The sequence below is a fragment of the Lampetra planeri genome, chromosome 48 (assembly GCF_965212315.1).
Source record: "Lampetra planeri chromosome 48, kcLamPlan1.2.h2, whole genome shotgun sequence".
NCBI lineage: Eukaryota > Metazoa > Chordata > Hyperoartia > Petromyzontiformes > Petromyzontidae > Lampetra > Lampetra planeri.
In genome coordinates, this window is record NC_136154.1 from 2,966,298 (window position 1) to 2,985,039 (window position 18,742).

General features: G+C 49.9%; 1 protein-coding gene across 1 annotated transcript in view; it reads left to right on the forward strand.

Annotated features, from left to right (window-relative positions):
- The window catches only part of LOC144733854 (glutamate--cysteine ligase catalytic subunit-like), a 34,404-nt gene extending 16,173 nt beyond the window's left edge, over positions 1-18,231 (forward strand). The window contains exons 3-16 of the mRNA XM_078615860.1: positions 1,048-1,230; positions 1,625-1,735; positions 2,557-2,615; positions 2,748-2,884; positions 3,497-3,571; positions 3,697-3,813; positions 11,118-11,256; positions 12,299-12,414; positions 13,031-13,123; positions 13,424-13,528; positions 15,225-15,306; positions 15,953-16,038; positions 16,994-17,114; positions 17,601-18,231. Of these exons, the coding sequence (XP_078471986.1) occupies positions 1,048-1,230; positions 1,625-1,735; positions 2,557-2,615; positions 2,748-2,884; positions 3,497-3,571; positions 3,697-3,813; positions 11,118-11,256; positions 12,299-12,414; positions 13,031-13,123; positions 13,424-13,528; positions 15,225-15,306; positions 15,953-16,038; positions 16,994-17,114; positions 17,601-17,797 (1,621 nt within the window). The 3' untranslated portion in view covers positions 17,798-18,231. The remainder of the gene's footprint in view (positions 1-1,047; positions 1,231-1,624; positions 1,736-2,556; positions 2,616-2,747; positions 2,885-3,496; positions 3,572-3,696; positions 3,814-11,117; positions 11,257-12,298; positions 12,415-13,030; positions 13,124-13,423; positions 13,529-15,224; positions 15,307-15,952; positions 16,039-16,993; positions 17,115-17,600) is intronic.
- Positions 18,232-18,742: the final 511 nt, after the last annotated feature.

Below are 18,742 nucleotides of genomic sequence, written 5' to 3' on the forward strand. Positions count from 1 at the left end.
GGTGTAGTTACCTGCGAAACGTCGTACTCGTATTGCAAATGTTGTGGGTTTACTCTCCAACACACAATTGTGCTGAGCTACTAAGTAATTGGCATGTTTTGTTTACGTGACAAACCTTAATAATTGGGTGTTTCGGGTGGTGGCAGGTTTAACGACACATTTATATGTATGCGATCTAACCCAAAAAACTCTGTTCAACGGTTATTTCCTACACGGAGTATCCTGTTAAGCCATACCCAGCTAGTTTTTCAACGAAGTTCCGTTGTGCATCACCATGGAGCGAGCACAACAACGACAGAGTGATCCGCGGTATGGAGGAACGGGCGACGTCAGAACACTAAAACGTGACAATATTAACCAAACCAATAGGCACAGTGCACCAAAGACAAGGACGAGAGGAGATGCGCGCTAAGTTGTAAGCGAATGCGGTCGAGCGAATGCAACCATCACGGGAACGCAAGGTTCATGAGTGGGTTATGTGGTTCTCGCCTGCCGTCTCCTTCAAAGTGGACGCTAAAGGTCTCGTGACGTCATTTGCAGGTGTAGGCCCGTTGTGCACCAGCATCCAAGGGGGCGCTACGGTGGCGAGATGTTAACTACCTCGCTTGGTATGCAGGAGGTCGTGGGTTAGATCCCTACCTTGACTCCTGTTGTATATTTGGAGTTAGCATGTTATCCCCGTGGTGGCGTGGGTTCTTCTCCAGCTGCTCCTGTTTTTCCCTCCACATTTACTAACATGGTTATAGTGTATTTGGCTGCTCTATATGTCCACGTGATAAGCCACTTCTTTGAGCTATCATTTGTGGTTAGGTAAAATAAAAAAAAATAGTTTAACAGTTTGAATTTTGCCTATTTTGAAGAAAAAAATACCCGCAAAATTACATGCATTGGAATATACATATCAATCATCTCCACCCTACTATGACAATAAGGCAGGACTCCACTTAAAAAGAGTCATTTTGGCTCGGTGAGACTTCCTTGCGTGTACAAACAAGCAGGATGAAGCAACGCAATAATAATAATGGTAATATCTCTCCCATGCGGCAGGTACCCATCGCGGTGGCACCTGGAGTATGGCAGCTACATGCTGGAGGGGATCCCAGCGCAGCCGTACGGAAGCTCCATGGCCGAGCTGGCCAGCGTGGAGCCGAGCATGAGGCTGCGGCGGAGGGACATGCTGGCTCGGCTGCGCTCGAACGAGACGATATGCTCTCTCACCACCTTCCCCAGGTGAGAAGGAGCGTCGTCGGCGTCGCTATCCTCTTAGTGGAAGAAGTAGGCACCTGCGTGCAAGCTGAGCCCCTTTGTATGTATGTGTAGTGTCGTAGGTCTCTTCTCCCTTGTTGAGGCTTGTGTGTGTGCGGGTGGCGTGCGGCGCACACACTCAGCCGGGCGACGAGGTAGTCGCAGGAGGCACTGTCCTTCCTTTATTACGTTCACGCCATCAACTCCGGCCCTCTTTCTTTCTCACGACCACGCTGCTGTACGACCCGGTCGCTGTGAAGATGTCGGTTCAAACAGGGAGAGGCAGCCTGCATGCGTGTATAGCTGGTTCGCTCGCATTCACGCGCGGGCGACCTCGCTCACCCGCTGGCTTGCCTGTGCATGGCTCCTGTTGATGCAGACTCGGCTGCCCAGGTTTCTCTGAGCCCGAATGTGTGCCCCAGCACCGAGACGGACAATCCGCGTCCCTGTTCTTTCCGGACGAGGCTATCACCTGCCACCCGCGCTTCAGGTGATAGTGTGTGGCGAGTGATTGAGTGTGTGGAGTGAGGACATGAGTGAGTGCGTGAGATCTGGACAGTGTGGGGAGGGATAGTGTAGTAGCGGTCAGCGCGCTGCGCTACTGAACCCGGTGGCCCGAGTTAGAATCACACTCATGGTCAACAAGAGTGAAGATTATCTGAACCGGTCCTGGGCCTCCCCTAGGTCGACTCAGCCTCAAACGAGTACTTGGGAGTAAACTAAATACATTTTTATTTTTTACTCTTTAGTTATTTCGGTGAAGTCTCGTACTTAGAAAAAATAATAGATCACGACGTTTCGATCGCCACACAACTGAAGACGGTTGCTTGTTTGGCGATCGAAACATCGTGATCTATTTTAACGAATAAACTAAAGAGTATGAATTACTGCGGTCACGAAAGCTTCAAATTAGGATATTTATTTTATTTTACCAGGTAAGGCTCACAGAGCTATGTAGCTCTTTTCCAGAAGCGACAAAGTGGCTCATTGTGTGGAAATGTATAGCAGTCAAATACTCTAAACACATGTTTCTAAATGTGGAGGGAAAAACCGGAGGACCCGGAGAAAAATCCACGCAATCACGGGGACAACATGCAATTCCAGATATACCGGCGGCAGCGTCGGGATCGAACTCACGACTTCTTGTATACCAGGCAAGGTAGTTAACATCTCGCCACCGTGGTTCCCTGGGATTAACGTCAGGGGGCAGGGAATGCTGATGCTGCGGGGAACCATTACGGAGGGCCGTTGCATTCATTTGAAATTAACAGGGACTTTGTCGGATTTTGATTTGTCGTCTTTTGCCCACAGCGCGCTTACGAGGAACATCCGTGAGAGGCGAGGAGAGAAGGTCGTGGTGAACGTACCGAGTGGGTATCATTCAAACCAGCCGCCCCCCTCCCCCTTCTTTTCCCTTTCACCTGCAACATACAACAACAGGAGTATGTGCTGCGCTTCAAACCTCGCTTCCCCCCCCCTTATCTACCTACCCCCCCCCCTAGTCTTCAGGGACAGAAACACTCCGTCCCCATTCATCGACCAAATCCCGCACGGTGACGAGGAGGCGGCCATCGCGGTTAAGGCTGACCACATTTACATGGACGCGACGGGATTCGGCTTGGGAAACTGCTGCCTGCAGGTAGAGTTAAGAAAAAAACGATTCAACTATTGTCAGGCATTTCACATTGGTGTACAAAGTTGAAACTAAACAATTTTTTTCTTATTATGAGAAAAAAATCATGATAAGAAGGCCCACTAAGTTACGTAGCTTTTTTTCAGAAGCGATCTGGCTATCACAAATGATAGCTCGACGAAGTGGGCTTATTATCATTGTCGTGTGGAAATTTACAGCAGCAGCCAAATACTCTGAATGTGCGATGGTGATTCTAAATGTGGAGGGGAAAAACCGGAGGACCCAGAGAAGAAATCCACGCATCCACAGGGAGAACATGCAAACTCCAAATATACAGGCATCAAGGTCAGGATCGGACCCACGATTTCCTGTACACCAGGAAAAGTAGTTAACATCTCCTAGCCACTGTGGCGCCCCAGTTAGACAAGCCTACCCCCACGGGGCCCACTCATGTCCACCGCGGGTTTTGTGAAATCCCACAAACTGGCTTACGACACGAAAACGATTGAGAAACATTTGTTGCATGCACAGATTTCGTTCACTCTCGCGCACACAGAGAGACAGGCGAGAGAGAAAATGATCAATACGGCTTTGGAAGCTTTCTCTTTTGCGTCACAGGTTACACTGCAGGCCAGAAACATAGAAGAAGCACGACATATCTACGACCAGCTGGCTCCTCTGTGTCCCATCATGGTGAGTGAGTTTCAGTGAGTACAGCTGGCTGCTCTGTCCCATCATTGTGAGTGCCAGTGACTACAGCTGGCTCCCTCCATCATTGGCGAGTACCATCTGACTGTGTGCACTCGCCCTTCCTGCAGATGGCCCTTGGCGCCGCCGCCCCCTTCTACCGGGGGCTCGTGTCGGACGTTGACTGCCGTTGGAGCATCGCCTCCGCGGCAAACGACGACCGCACGCGACAGGAAAGAGGGCTCGAGGTGACGTTTAATCATCTTTTTTTTACCCCACCAAATGCGATTCCCCCCCCATTCTGATCGCTCTGTCTGTGTTCACGATGGAGATTCCGACATCCCCCATGAAAGCGGATATCACAGAACTACCGCTGAGATCCCTCGTTCAAAGTGCCATCTGATCCAGCGCTCTTTCACTTGTGCGTCGCACGGCAGTCACACCGATATTTTCATTTCATTTCATAGCCAAATTAAGTGCAGAACCAGTTCAACATTTTCTTTATAGTACTTTTCATTCAGGCAATGTGCAGACCCGACACATCACCTTGTGACGCACGTGTACACACACCGTCAGCATAAGCCAAGGGTTGAATTAAGGGGGAAGGGATGACGAGGGGAGAGAGGGATACATCCTGTGAACGTATTACAGGTGCTGTATGAGGGGGGACCATCTGGCTTCAAATTCCTGCAGAACCAAATGTAATGTTGTGGGGTTTTTTTGTGCAAGTCATTGGTGACCTGGCTAAAACCATTACCTCACTGCACTAGAAAGCACAGATTTAGTCACAGGCAGCTGAGACCTGGCTTCAAACCCAGAACCTCAGTGGTGCTGGCTCACTTCCAAGAATGTTTTATTTATTTTCATAATCGCTCATTGACTGAGCAAACCTTGGGGATTGGCAGTCGACTATAAAATATTTTAGGCAGCGATGGCGAGGTGCGGTCGCACCAACGGTGTTTGGTCGTGGTAACCTCTTGACCGTTGCAATGATTTTTCAGGCTGCACGACATCTATGAAGCCGTGTATTGCAATCAGGATTTAAGTTCTGTCACTGAATATCTTCCGGTTGTTGGCAGGTGACTGGAGTAGGTGGCTCGTAAAGTAGGAGCCAAGCCGTAGTGGTGAGAGATATACAGGATATTTATTTTATTTCTGGGTGCAATTGTGAACAATAGCAATATAAGACACTAGTGGTAAGAACCCGGCGTTGCCAAGGGGAAAATATATCTATATATACACAATCTCAAATCTGTCTGTCTGTTTGTCTGTCTGTGTGTGTGTCTGTCTGTCTGTGTGTCGCCGGACCATAAGCAGTTTCATTGGACGAAATGTGAGGGATTTGCGAGACACGATTGGTCCGTTTGGTTTTCCACGGCGGTTGCCCCTGGCAACGGGTAGCGACGCATTCGCTGCGGGGTGGACGCCATTTTTAATTCCCGTTAAAAATATGCGCACGCATTAACACGCGACTCTGAGGTAAATTTATCAAAGTTTCACGTCCTCTTCACTCCCCCCCCCCCACCCCAATGTGTGCAATTACTATTATAGGGTCGGTAGATAATACAATTATAGCGATTAGACAGTATTATTGTAGCGCGGGGGGGGGGGGGGTAACGGCCCCAGTACCCAACCTCAGCCGGGTGGGCAATTTAGGCGAGGCCGGAGGCTCTGCACGGTACTAGGCCTCGACACCCCACCACACTATAGGCCGTACATATTCCTGCACAGCGGCCGAGGAGATCGTGGCTAGGGGGGGGTGGGCAGGGGTAGCAGCCCATCTGTGTATATATGTAAGGTTATTAAAAAATATATTTTTCACCCGGGCAACGCCGGGTACTTCTGCTAGTATATATATAAACTTCTCTTACAAACATAACATATACATACACAAATACTAAAAAGTTTTATGTATGTAAAAAGTATTTGCGTATACATTTTACGTGATTAGGGGAATGCAAAATAAACTCATACTAAATAAGCAATGCAACTGTGAACGCAAATGATGGACCACATAATAAACCAGTGTGGTCTCCGTCTCTTCAATGGAGGAATAACAGGATAGCATGAGCTCTCTCTTGAAGCCTTTTTGCTGTAAGCAGACCTCAACATTGACATTTAGCTCCGCAAAAGTGGCATACGCAAGTATGCACTTCACAAAACAAAGATGGTATATAATTGGGAATAGGTAAATGAGGGAAATTGGGGAGACGGGAGGTAGGGCAAGTAATGACCAAGCGGTGCCGCAAACAATCGCTGGCAGCCAGATCGCCAACAGGACACTTGGCAGGCAAGGAGGCAGACAGGAGACTTGGGGATGGGGCGATGAGATGTGGGATGGCGAGGAAGCTGCGCTGCATGAGCGCCATCATAAACAGCCGCCGGCAGCCAGGCCGCCGAAATGGTGCCCGGCAGGCGCGGGTGCAGGCGGGAGACCCGGAAAGGAAGCGATGTGCATGCCGCACAGGGCGGCGAGATGTGGGCGCGGCTCAGCGAGCACTCGCCGATAGCCGAACTGCCCAACAGCAGGCGTGAGGTAAAGAAGCACACGTGATTTTTATTTTTATTTTACTTTTATTAATTTGAATTTTTTTTACCTACGTGACTTTACCGAAAAAACCTAAAAATAGGGCCTCTCAAAAATAATCAAACTGACACATTTTGCTGACCCCCACACCCCTATCAAAGAGCTTTTTTGTAAACAATGTCTCTGGTGTGGACCAATCAGTTTCAAAGACAATGCATAAATTAGCAGAGTATTGTTTTTTGTTTGCATTTGACTGCAAGTATTGTGGTTAATGTAAGCATGATTCCTTGCAAAAGGTGTCAGTTTTGTTGCCAGAAAAAAAAGGGGAAAAACCCTATTAACATCATAGGATAGTTCACGTAGAATCTCTTGGGCAAGGACAAGCAGGTTGTCCCTGGAGGATGTTGGTAGTCCGATAGACTTGAGGTCTTTTCCACTAATGGAGTGAAGTTTGTCTTCAAGGAGGATGAGGGCCTGGTTAAAAATAACATCAGAAAAGTTAAATTCGATTCTAGATTTGAAGCTTTCGTGACTGCAAGGATTCATATTCTTAGGTTTTTTGGGTAAAGTCACGTCGGTAAAAAAATTAATAAAAGTAAAATAAAATAAAAATAAAATAAAAATCACGACGTTTCAGAGGCAACACAAGCTTCCGTCTTCAGGTGGAACTGTCACAGCACGCTTGCTGTATCAAGTAAATGAGAAATTCCAAGATATACTACCCGTATATATGCTGGTTGAGGGGGGGATGAGCCAGGACAGGCCACCTTTTTATTATTATGGTAAGGTTGGTGCGGCTTGAAACTACGGCTAGTCTACATAACAAAGGACTGAGCCTTTGTAATGTAGACTGGCTGAGAGGGGGCGGGTGCCAGAGTTGTAAGAGTGCAACTGCTGCTAATGGGGCCGAGCCTCTGCCATGTAGATGGTAAAAGCAAAAAAGCAGGTCAGGAAGAAACAGCCTCCTGCTATGTTGCTTGGTGGGTAAAACTTATAGCAGGAAACCAGCGTGTGAAATAAGAAGCTAAACATGATAAAACAAAACTGGCTGTCTATCAGTAAACTGTACAGTAACTCAAGAATAGTTGTCTGTCAAATAAGATGGTCCAAATATGTGTAGTTAAATATTTTTTGCATGGTTAATCACATTTTTCCAATGATTACTCAGTTTGTACCCATCATCACGGTTGAAATTATGTCTGTGTTTGTATATTTGTATGGCTTCGTGTACAAACCTTTGATGGTAGCCAGGAGGTTTGCAGAGCACCTTGGTCTCGGAAAAAGACAATTTCATGAGAGCCCACAGAGTTGTAGCAATGATCGGCAAAGGTCGAAGAATCAGTTCTACCGTGTTTCAGATCTGACTTGTGCTCGCGGACACGATCAGAGAAATGACGTTTCGTTTCTCCAATGTAGCAATCACCACAACTGCAACTCAGTTTGTATACTCCAGGGTACTGTAAGTCAGGAACGACATCCTTCACAGATGGAATCAGATCACGGATTTTATGCACTGTACTGAATCGGACTTGGATCTTATGTTTGTTTAGAATTTTGGAGATATTTTTGGTCACGCCTGCTATGTATGGCAAAGTGATAGTTTCATGTGGCTGTTTCTGTATGGTGGGAGAAACAGCTTGGCGGATGGTGCAGTCAGAGTATCCGTTCATCCTGAGGGCCCAATGTACATGTCTTAATTCACTGGCCAGGTGGTGTTGGTCAGAAATGCCATGAGCTCTGTGGTATAGCGTTTTGATGAGAGAATTCTTTTGAGATGGGTGGTGGTGGGAAGCAGGTTTCCAGTAGGAATCTCGAGGTTGGGATTTTCTCGTTGATCTCTGTGGAGGATGTCCTCACTCATGCCTTCTTCGTATTTTTTACAGAGTTCCATGGGGTTAGATAGGCTGCAAACTTGAAGAATTATGCATAACAGCAATCTCAGTTGAGAAGCTTCTGTCATAGCTTTATCAAGATGCTGATCATCCTCGAGAATTCCACGAAGATTGCAAGCTTCCATGTATGTTTGACAGACAACTCCTTCCACTGTGTTTAGGTCTTGGAAAGATTTTGGCCCTTTGACAACATGGAGAAGCATTTGCAAAAATTAGCACTCCTGATTATTGGGATCAACTGTGTAGACTCTTCCTAAGGAATCAGATTAACCATCACCAGCACGTCACTTCCTTATATAGTAGGAGGGAACTAAAGGTAAGTGATACAGTAATTTTAGCTGTGACGGTCCCACCTGATGACGGAGACTTGTGTTGCCTCCGAAACGTCGTGATTTATTATTTTATTTTCATTATTACTTTTATTAACTTTTATTTTTATTTTTTACCTACGTGACTTTACCGGAAAAAAAACTAACAGTATGAAGCCAAGAATTCTCCAAACGGCCTCATTGCTGCTGATGTATCTGCCTTTGACAAAAAGGTGAACTTCATCCACACTTTTTTCCCTCTTTTTGTAAGGCAAACACAACCATAGCAGACCCTTTGTTGATGCATTTGCAAACATATTTGATAGCTTTCACAGAATTGCAGAATTCCACATTAATGTGGGCCTCAAATATATTGCACTGAAGAGGGCAGTCGGGAACGACTTACTGGTTGTCAACCTTCATTTCATAGTTAGTACCAGGTCTGAGCGTTGTTTGAAATCTACCATCTTCAGAGGTAGTGGGTAGTTTGTGATAAACTACCTCAGGGCGTCACGACCCTGCCTTACGCGAGTCCCAGGCACAGCTGGCCCAGCTGTCAGTACCTGGTAAGGGCCCCTGACTAGGTACTGACATTCTGCATCGCGTAGTCATGACCTAAAACGTCTAGCTTTACTCCAGAATGTTTGGCCACTTCCGACACCAGCTGTAGGGAGTTAAACTGAGTCACAGACATACTCTTTGGAGGCAACACATTTATTTATACCAACACAAAGGGGTAACTGCACCTTTACCAGGTAACAACCTATGGTGGTGGACCACCAGGCAAACTACACTAATTACACTGGGAGTAGCTCCAATGTACAGGACCCTAGCTTGGGTTCAGGTCCACGTGTTGGTGACTCTTCTTGGGCGTAGAATGTAGAACGTGGATTCTTTAGGATAACCACAGCAGCCGGTCCATCTAGAGAACCCGGCTTGTATCCTCTGTGGTGTGGCTGGCTCCGCCCTCAGCCACAACCACCTTAGAAAACCCTCGAGCAGGATCTCGGCCCTGAGACGTGACCACCCCTAGCCTCCACTTGGGGGCCCTTTGTAGACTTTACCGGTTACGTGTCTTTCGGGGTCAACCAGAGTGCCATGGCTCTGAGTAACCCCATTCCCATGACCGGCACTCTCACACCCTATCCTATAGGGGTCGGCACTGCACGCAGAGCGTGGTGCCATCCAGCACTCCCAGTCTGTGCTCACCGAGCCCCTTTAGGGCCGGTACTGCATCCACATACACGTGGTGCCAGCGATGTTAATACATCGCACGCCGTGCCTCTATAGGGCAGGCATTACACAGTGACATCCGCAATGTCACGATAATAGTGTAAAGGAGAGCCGACACAAGATTGCAGGGGTTTCGTCTTTTAATCCTTTTCTCCCATCCACACCTGTCCCCAGCTGTCCCAATCTCGTTCCCGCCAAATGCCCCCTTTTCCCGCCCGTTCTCCCCTTATATCTACTCGATCACTCCTCCCACTAACCCTCCTATTGGTGGGAATCCTTCCCCTGACACCCCTACAATAGTACTAATTTCATAGAGTGTAGTGGTGAGGCATAGTCCCGTGCAGAGCCCCCCGGCCTCGCCTAGATTGTCCAGCCGGCCGAGGTCGCACTTTTGCAGGCTGGGGCTGGTCTGCTACCCCCCCCCCCCGCCCGCTTTACAGTAAGAGTATCTAAGGGCTATAATCGTAGCATCTACCGACCCTATAGTATTAAGTGCACATATTGGGGGGGGGGAGAAGACTACATTACACTTTGAATAATTTAACTCAGCGTTGTGTGTATTTTCTTTGCATTTTTTACGGGAGTAATAATTCCCCCCGTCGATCGCGTGTGTGAGTTGCTATGGGAACCACGGCTCAGCGTTTCGCTCATGCGCAGATGCATGCTCTGGCGTTGCCCTGTGCTTATAAAATTAATACATTGTTAATTGCACTACTTTAAACTTGACATATGTGAAATACGAAGAGCACTGGCTCACCACGGGGCTTATTGTGTGGTATCTGGGTACTTTTATGAAACATATACCCCACAGTTTGCGAGTTAAATCCGTCACAAGTTGTGTACACACACAAACATACAGACCCACAGACAGACAGACACAATTACTTATATAGGTAAGATTATTATATATAATCGGCATAATCATTGGTTCACTGCAGCTAAAACACTCAGTCCTACAAGGATGTGGTTAAGTTAGGAGATGTACCAAATGTGCTCGGCATTTGGAGGCCGAGAAGACCAGAATCAATGATTTAATGTTTTCGGATAGGTAGTTATATATCCGGACAGCAGAGTGAAGCAGAGCTTCTGTCCAGGGAGCAATGTTCTGGGAACCTGCGGGAGGCAAGGGCATTCTGGGAGCAGAAACATCTTCTGGATTGCCAACCCAGAGAGGCCCCCAGCTGAATTCAAGCCCTAATTTGGCTGTGCTCCCTGTTTCGCTCCTGTTAACTGATCACTGGACAGCGCTTGAGATGTCGTGACCGAACATTATGCGGACAAACGGTGCTCGTCTGTCATTCGAGTCGGCGACCTGCGATCGGGGGTGTCGCTGCTAAACACCGCGTCACAATTAACTCTGCAGGGGGAGTGTGTACGTGCTCGCGAAAATACGTGACTACAGTTTGAGAACATTTTGCTCTGAAGATTTGAAATAATAATAAATATAATAACGCGTTGTTCCCTCGGCACCGGGTTTATTGCCATTATTTTTACAGCCTTTGGTTGTCGTGGCCATGAGGCGACAGCATTGAGCTGGCACCGCTGAGAATCTTTACAATCAAAATGTCAATCCGTTCATCTCCCTTTTGCAGCCCCTGACAACGTCCAAATGGCGAATCCCCAAGTCGCGGTTTGACTCCATCGATAGCTTCCTGTCGCCCGGCGGAGCGCAGTTCAATGACCTGGAACTGCCCAAGGACGAGGACGTCCACCTGCAGCTCCTGGATGCAGGCACGGAATTTCTCCCTGCCACGATCACCTATCCTACCAGGCTCACCTCCACCACCATGCTCACCTCCCCCAACATTCTCACCTCCCCTGCTTTACGCACCTCCCCTGCCGTACTCGCCGCTCACCTCCTCTGCCATGGTCAACTCCCCCGTCGCGCTCACCTCCCACGCTGCACACACCTCCCACGCCGCGCTCACATCCCCCGCCACGCTCACCTGTCCCCTTCTTCACTCTCACCAACCGTTTATTGGGGTTATGGATTAATCGCGCATGCTGTGAAACACCGAAGATTTTTTGACTTGCCGTGCCGGTTCAACTATCAGCTGCTCCTCACTGGTCGCGGGCACGTGACTCGGTGCTGCGTGACCACAGGCATGCCGGCGAGGGAACCATGATACGTCATGTCGATTGTGATGGGGCTGAGTGCGCCTAACTGGCTGGTGTCCCTTGCAGGCCCCCGCTTCCCCACCCCGACAACCCATCCCCTCCAGCTCTCTACTCTTCGCTTTTTAAACTGGTTCAGGCCATAATAGAGGGGGGTTTTCTGGGTTAAATCGCGGAAATACAGCCAATTTGTAAGGTTTGTCATTTAAACAAAACGTACCAATTAGTTACTCGTTCAGCACACAGGCTGTGTGTTGGAGAGTAAACCCCACAACATCTTGTCACTGCAAAGTTGTTTTCTTCTTATTCGAGTGACATGCAACGTTTGTGTGCGTGAACTGTGTGTGCATGTGGAGAAGCAGTAGTGTAGCAGTTAGTGTGCTGCTCTACGAAGCTGGCGACCAGTGATGATCATCTGAACTGGTCGTGAGCCTCCCCTAGGTCGACTCAGCCTCAAATAAGTACCCGGTGCAGTGTTTAAGCATCGCTCCTGGGGAAACAAAGAGGGTCGGACGTGGTGCTGGCCAAGCACTCCCCTTGTGTACCGTTCTAGCCGTCATCGGTGCTCTCTAACAGTGCTTGCTCCTAGCAGCCTCTGTTCAGGGCCACACGGCAGGGATCTTTGTCTTTTTGCATGAGCCGTGCCTGTGGCCAACAGGCATCGATCCGCTGCTCGCTCAGCACTTTGCTCACCTCTTCATCCGCGACCCCCTCGTGCTGTTCTGCGAGAAGATCCACGCCGACGACGATGAGAACGAGGCCTACCACTTTGAAGTGAGACATCCGCCAGTGCACTTTATGAATATTATTACGTCCTCTTGTTTACCCATAACGGCCTCGCCAGGTCCCAAAAATATTTTGCAGGAGGGTGCCGCCAATTTTTGTGGAAGGGGGGGGGGGTTGTGATATTGCTGCAGCTGCTTCTGTGTGCTGCTTATTTGAGAAATTTGTAAGTACATTTTCAGCATTGGAATGTTGTTTGGCCAATGCCGGTTGCATCGCGTGGTGTATTTTTTTGCCTGTAGGATGAAATCGGGGAATCCATAGGAGACCCGTAGAGAACAGGGGGGAAAACACACACAAAGCTTTCCACGCTGAAAGGTCCCCGAGTCGGGAATCTAACCCAGGTCTCTTCCTGCTGTGAGATACAAGTGTGTTACTACCGATCCGCCCTGCCGACCCCCGAATTCCTCACTGGTGGTGTCTGTGGCTACCAGTCGTGTGCCAGCCTAACCGGTGACCCAATAAAATATTCCGTGAGAAGTGAAAGCCTGACTGGAGTACACCCACGAGGGATCGGCGTGTGTCTTCCATGATCGTGGGCACTGACCGGAGTGCATGCCCCGTGTGCATGCGTGTGTGCGTCCGTCCGTGTGCGTGTGTGTTGCAGTGCATCCAGTCCACAAACTGGCAGACGTTGCGCTTCAAGCCTCCGCCGCCAAACACCAACATCGGGTGGCGCGTCGAGTTCCGGCCGATGGACGTAAGCCTCTCCGAGAGGGCGACGCGGATTATACGTTGAGGTGGAGTCATACCGAGATGCATTTGAGGCTTGGGAAAAGAGGTGATGATGGGAGGAGGGAATTTCAAAGTCGAGCAGTGCGTGGGTAGAAGCAGAAAGAGAAGCGTTCTGACCACGCCGTGTGGTGAGTAAGTTGGTGAATAAGTGAGTGGGTGAGTGAGTTGGCGATTGAGTGCGTGGGCTGTGACATGCAATCGTGGTGGTTGAGCACAGTGCGGGTCAGATAAAGCAACCAGACCGAGTCCCCAATGTGTGGTGCAGGTGCAGCTCACGGACTTCGAGAACGCGGCGTACGTGGTGTTCGTGGTGCTGCTCACGCGCGTCATCCTCTCCTATGGCCTCAACTTCCTCGTGCCGCTCTCCAAGGTAAGGAGCCGCGTCCCTCCCCACTGACCGTGCGAGCGCTGCCGGAAAGCCCATACTGGTCAGATTGGAACCCGGCCGCTTGTATATAGGCTGGCGCAAGTGGTAGCTCTTGTGCCTGGGTTCGATTTCCAACTTGGGCACGTGTGAGCGCTGCCGCGATGCTCGACCTGGTCGTATTGCAACGCTGTGAAAACAATAAGAGGAAAAGTGGGAATGGTGGAAACAGCCCGATGCTGCAGCCCGACTTCCTAACCCAGTTCCACCCACTCTTTCTGGACAAGTGCCTGCGCTGCACCAAAATCTGACAACCCCAGATCCATGTTTTCAGCCATCTTCGGACCCACAGATAATCCAACTTTTCTATGAAAGACAATTATCCTCGATTGCGACGGATAGCCTATGATAATGGTAGAGCTTGTGTCTTCCCGACGCTGGTATCTTAATGAGTGGATTTTGTTCTGCATGGGTTTCCTCCGAGTTCTCTGGTTTTTGCAGTTAACGTTTGACCTTCTATAATGACCCCATAGTTCCGACCCATGTTAACATTGTGACTAACGGTACGTTTTCGTTACGCACACCGCTTCCCACACACATACACACACGTGCACCTTCGTGAAACTTCCAGTGCCGCTCGCGCTGCAAGGTTGCCATCTCCTGGCTCTGGCTAGGGTATGGCAGTGCAGCAAGTGGATTAATTGCCATCTGTATTCCATCTGCAACCCCTCCTCCCGTTCACACACAGTGGGTTTTCTTCGAGTGCTCTGCTCTCCTCCCACGTGTACAAACACACGTTCATAGAGGTGGACTAAGCGTCCAAATACACTGACTCCTCTTACGAACGAGTTAGGTTCCATAGGCCTGTTCGTAAATCGATTTGTTCGTAAGTCCAACTTTACTCCCGTCGATTCCAAACCCGTTGTATGGCATGTACGCTAAACACAGGGAATGGCTTCAAAAGTTTAATAATCTCATGTAGCTGTAGATGCCACTGTTTTCTTCATGTTCTGCAGATGTAGATGCCACTGGTTCTGCAGATGTAGATGCCACTGGTTCTGCAGATTAACCTTATGGCACGACCCCTGGGATCCCATTAGCCCCCGGCTCTCGCATAAACTAAGTTGCGAGATAATGTTATGTCTGTTGAAGGTGAATGATATGGCAATATATTCCTCTCGACGAGCTCCACACGATGCGGTAATCACAGTTTAAAAGTTTTGTTTCTTCTGCGCATTCGTCCTCGCTGCGCTTGGACGACATGAAAACAGAATAATCCGTGCCAGGTGGTTCGCGGCGTTTATGTGTGCGGTGGGACAGATTCGCCAATTTTTTTTTATTAATTACGTTTGAAATCCGTTTATACGGGACCCCGGGGTCCCACCATAAGGCTCAGATGTAGATGCCACCACTGACATCAATTGCACTGCAGTTGAATTTACGACTGTTCGGTCCGTTCGTATCTTCAAAAATCCGTTTATATGTAGAGGAGTCCCTGTAGTGGGCCTCAGAGCTTGGGCAATTTTTAGCAACAGGCTCCGGTTCCGGTGCCCTTGAATCTTTCGAAAACTGTGCAGCGCGTAATAAATGTGATTTTTTTACTTTTCTACTTTTTTATTGCTTCTCTCAAGCACCTTTGGTGCAAAAGGTTGCCGCCTGAATGGTTGGCACATCCCTGACCGTCAATTATCTTCTGCCACAGGTAGATCAGAACATCAGGAAGGCGCAGAAGAGGAACGCGGTGCTGGAGGAGATGTTTTATTTCAGGAAGGATATTCAGGCAGGCAAGTCGAGCCATTACAAATCATACGTTGTCTTTTTCCACAACTTTACTCTGAGTGTGCTCTCGGTGTCGAGTCACGAGATGATGAATCCATTCAGAAATCTCACATGGCAGTGACCCACCCCCATCCCCGTATTAGACAATAGCACACAGAAGTGAATATCCCGGAACTATTTTTGAGATCTCTTCTACAAATGACCTCCGTGTCACATGGTAGGGGGCAGCACTCTCCAACTTGCCCCGGTGCCAACATCAATGTTTGTTGCATGGCAGTCAAAGCAATATTTGAAGTCTCACATCTGGAATTTGGCGAAGTTAAGTGCAGAACCAAATTTTACGTCATGGATTTTGTAATTTTTGAGCAATCATTGTTGACCGGGCTGATACCATCTACTCACCACACTTGAGAACCCGGTTTCATCGCAGGCGGTTACTGAACTCCAAATTGGAACCCAGGGTCTCAGCGGTGCGGGCTCAGCCACTCTGACCTCCAAGCCAACGATCCGGACCTCCTCGCAACCCAAGCCTTCACCCCAGCCTGCCCTGCATGTGTGTGTGCATCACACGAGCGCTTAACCTCGCTCACGGTCGCTCGCCAACTCGCGTGATCGTCAAACTGCCATGCGGTTTATTTTCTTTGCGACTAGAGGTGGACGCTCCCCCAGCAGATGACACCGAGTCCGAGGACGAAGTGGGGATCCTCATGAGCATTGACACCATCATCAACGGCAAGGTGGGCAACCCGGCGGGGCAGGGCTCGCGGCCATCCTCGCAGTGTCAAGCCCTGCGGGCTCTTGCAGCGTCACGCTCACCCTTTGTCATCCACCGCCATGATGGTCCAGAGCACCAAAACAATCGCTTGCTGTACGTCTCGCTGCCGCCATTTTGTGCGGTGGCGGAGTGGTCGGCGTGCTGCGGCTAAAGTCAGTTGGCGAGCGAAATCTGAAACAGTTCTGGTGACGCCCCCCCCCCGTGCCCGTAAATAAAACCCATGCTAACGCATGTGATGAATGGTAAAAACCCCATGACTGTGTGGGGAGGCCATCATCCAAGCGGTGGATTGACAGTGGTAACTTATGATTAGAGCTCGTCTCCCAGTTATCACGTGAGCTGCCTTCAAGCGAGCAGCTCCACTCAAAGCAGTTACTTGCACTTCCCGTGCTGCAGACTGGCTCACCACTTTCCAGTCATGGATCCATCCCACATATCATCAGCCATGATCAATACAGTGCTGGATTCAGGCCTCCCCCAAGGCATTGCCATCTGTCGCCATCCTGTGATGCAACAAATCGACGCGACAATCCTGGTGAGAGTAACACTGATAAACTGAAGGCTGCAGCTGACACTGCCTGCCATGGCGTGGTGTGCTGTGCTGTGGAGTGTGGTGTATACGGTGTACTATGGTGTGTGCGGTATGTGTGATGTGTGGGCTGTGCTCTGATGTGTTGTGTGTGATGTGGGGTGCTGTGATGTGGGGTGCTGTGATGTGTGCAGTGTATGCTGGTGTGTTTACGGTGTGCTGTGATGTGTGCGGTGTGCTGTGATGTGTGCGATGTGTGTTATGGTGTGAGCGGTGTGCTGTGATGTGTGTGGTGTGCTGTGGTGTTTACGGTGTGCTGTGATGTGTGCGGTGTGCTGTGGTGTGCTGTGATGTGTGCGGTGTGTTGTGGTGTGCCGTGCAAGAACAGGTGGGGGTGTTCCAAGGCCTCATCCCCATAGTCAACAGCTTCCTGGAAGACATGGAGGTGGACGTGGAGACTCGGTGCACGATCTCCCACTACATGGAGCTCATCAGCAAGCGTGCGTCTGGTGAGTGCACTCCAGGGGATCATCACCCCTTCTCCAAGTGCGAGCGATGATGAGTCCTGACCTCGTGCAAGCCTCATCGATGTGCAGGGGATGATGGCCGACAGACGAGACTGGTGTTGGAATGGCAGCCATAAGAGGGGAAGCAACCGAGGAGGTGATGACCGCAGATTGTTGATGGCCAGGAGCATAGAAGCGGGAGCGTTGTACTGTACAATTGATTTTGGGGACATTGCCCTCCGCAGCCGACGACGTAGCACCGCAGCAGCGTGTAACGCCTCGGCGTGCACGGTGGTCGCCCATCCAAGCGCTCTCCGGGCTCAGGAATCCTGATCGGGTTGCGTGGTGCGACGAGCTCGGGCGCCTACCGTGCGCGAGAGACTCCGCACACCGCTACGTGCATGGGAGCGGTGGTCGTCGTCGTCTCCTCCTCCACTGCCGTTGACGCCGCTGCAGCGACCGCGTGCGCTTCTCGTTGGTTTCCCCTAGGGGAGCTAGGAACGACGGCCCAGCGGCTTCGCGCCTTCGTGAGCGGCCACCCCGACTACGCACACGACAGCGTCATCTCGGAGCGCGTCAACTATGACCTGATGCTGCGCTGTGACGCCCTGTCGCGTTCGGGGCCCCACCGCTATGGCGCGGACCCCTTGCACGAGCTCAGTCACGGCGCTTTCCAGACCGGATAGCTCACCTCACTCGCCACGCTCAGCGCACTTACCACGCCCACCAGGCTTGCGATGCTCACCACGCTCACCTCATTCGCCAATCTTACCTCGCTCACCGCACTGACCTCGGTCACCGCGCTCACCACACTCACCGCGCTCACCATGCTTATTGCACTCTCCTCACTCACCTTGCTCCCCGCACTCACCACGCTCACCTCGCTCGCCACAATCACCTTGCTCCCTGCATTCACATCGCTCCTTGTGCTCACCACACTGATAAACCCAAAGGCGAACGCCAGGTCACCCCCGTTACAGCAGGGACCCTGTGGCATGTGGGCAAAATGCGGGCCATGCTTCGTTTTTACAGTGGCTCGTCACTCCAGTTCACATCAATTCATTGTTTCACGGGGCCCTTCATGTCATATAATTTGATTAAAAAAACAAGACAAAGCTTTTGTAGAAGTTGTGGTGGTCTGTGGGTTTCAGGTGAGGTCAGCAGGGAACCGTGTGTGAATTGTCCACTGCAGCTAACAAATGTAAAGGTGGACCGAAGTGACCGTGTGTGCAGATTTAATGTGTGCAGGCTTTCACGACCTGATGCGATTCAAAATAGTTTTTTGGTTAGATGGCTGCGAGTAAAATGTGTGTCGTTACACCCTCCTCCAATTCATGAAATCAAATGCTTGGAAACTAAGTATGTGTGTGCTGTGCGAATCGGTGAGTGGTCATTGTTACTGTGAACTTCACTCATTGATTACTCCACCCATATCCACACAGCGTTCAACCAGATCAAAACGACAAAGACAAAGACCTTCCCTATAGCCTTAACAAACTGTTGGGGCAAGTGGTGTTAGTGACAAGGCTGGATTATGGACCGGGCCAGTGGGGCTAGTGCCCCGGAGCCTCGGACTGCCAGGGGGCCTCCAAGCCTCCGGGCACGCACGGTGCGTGGCCCAAGACTTCCAA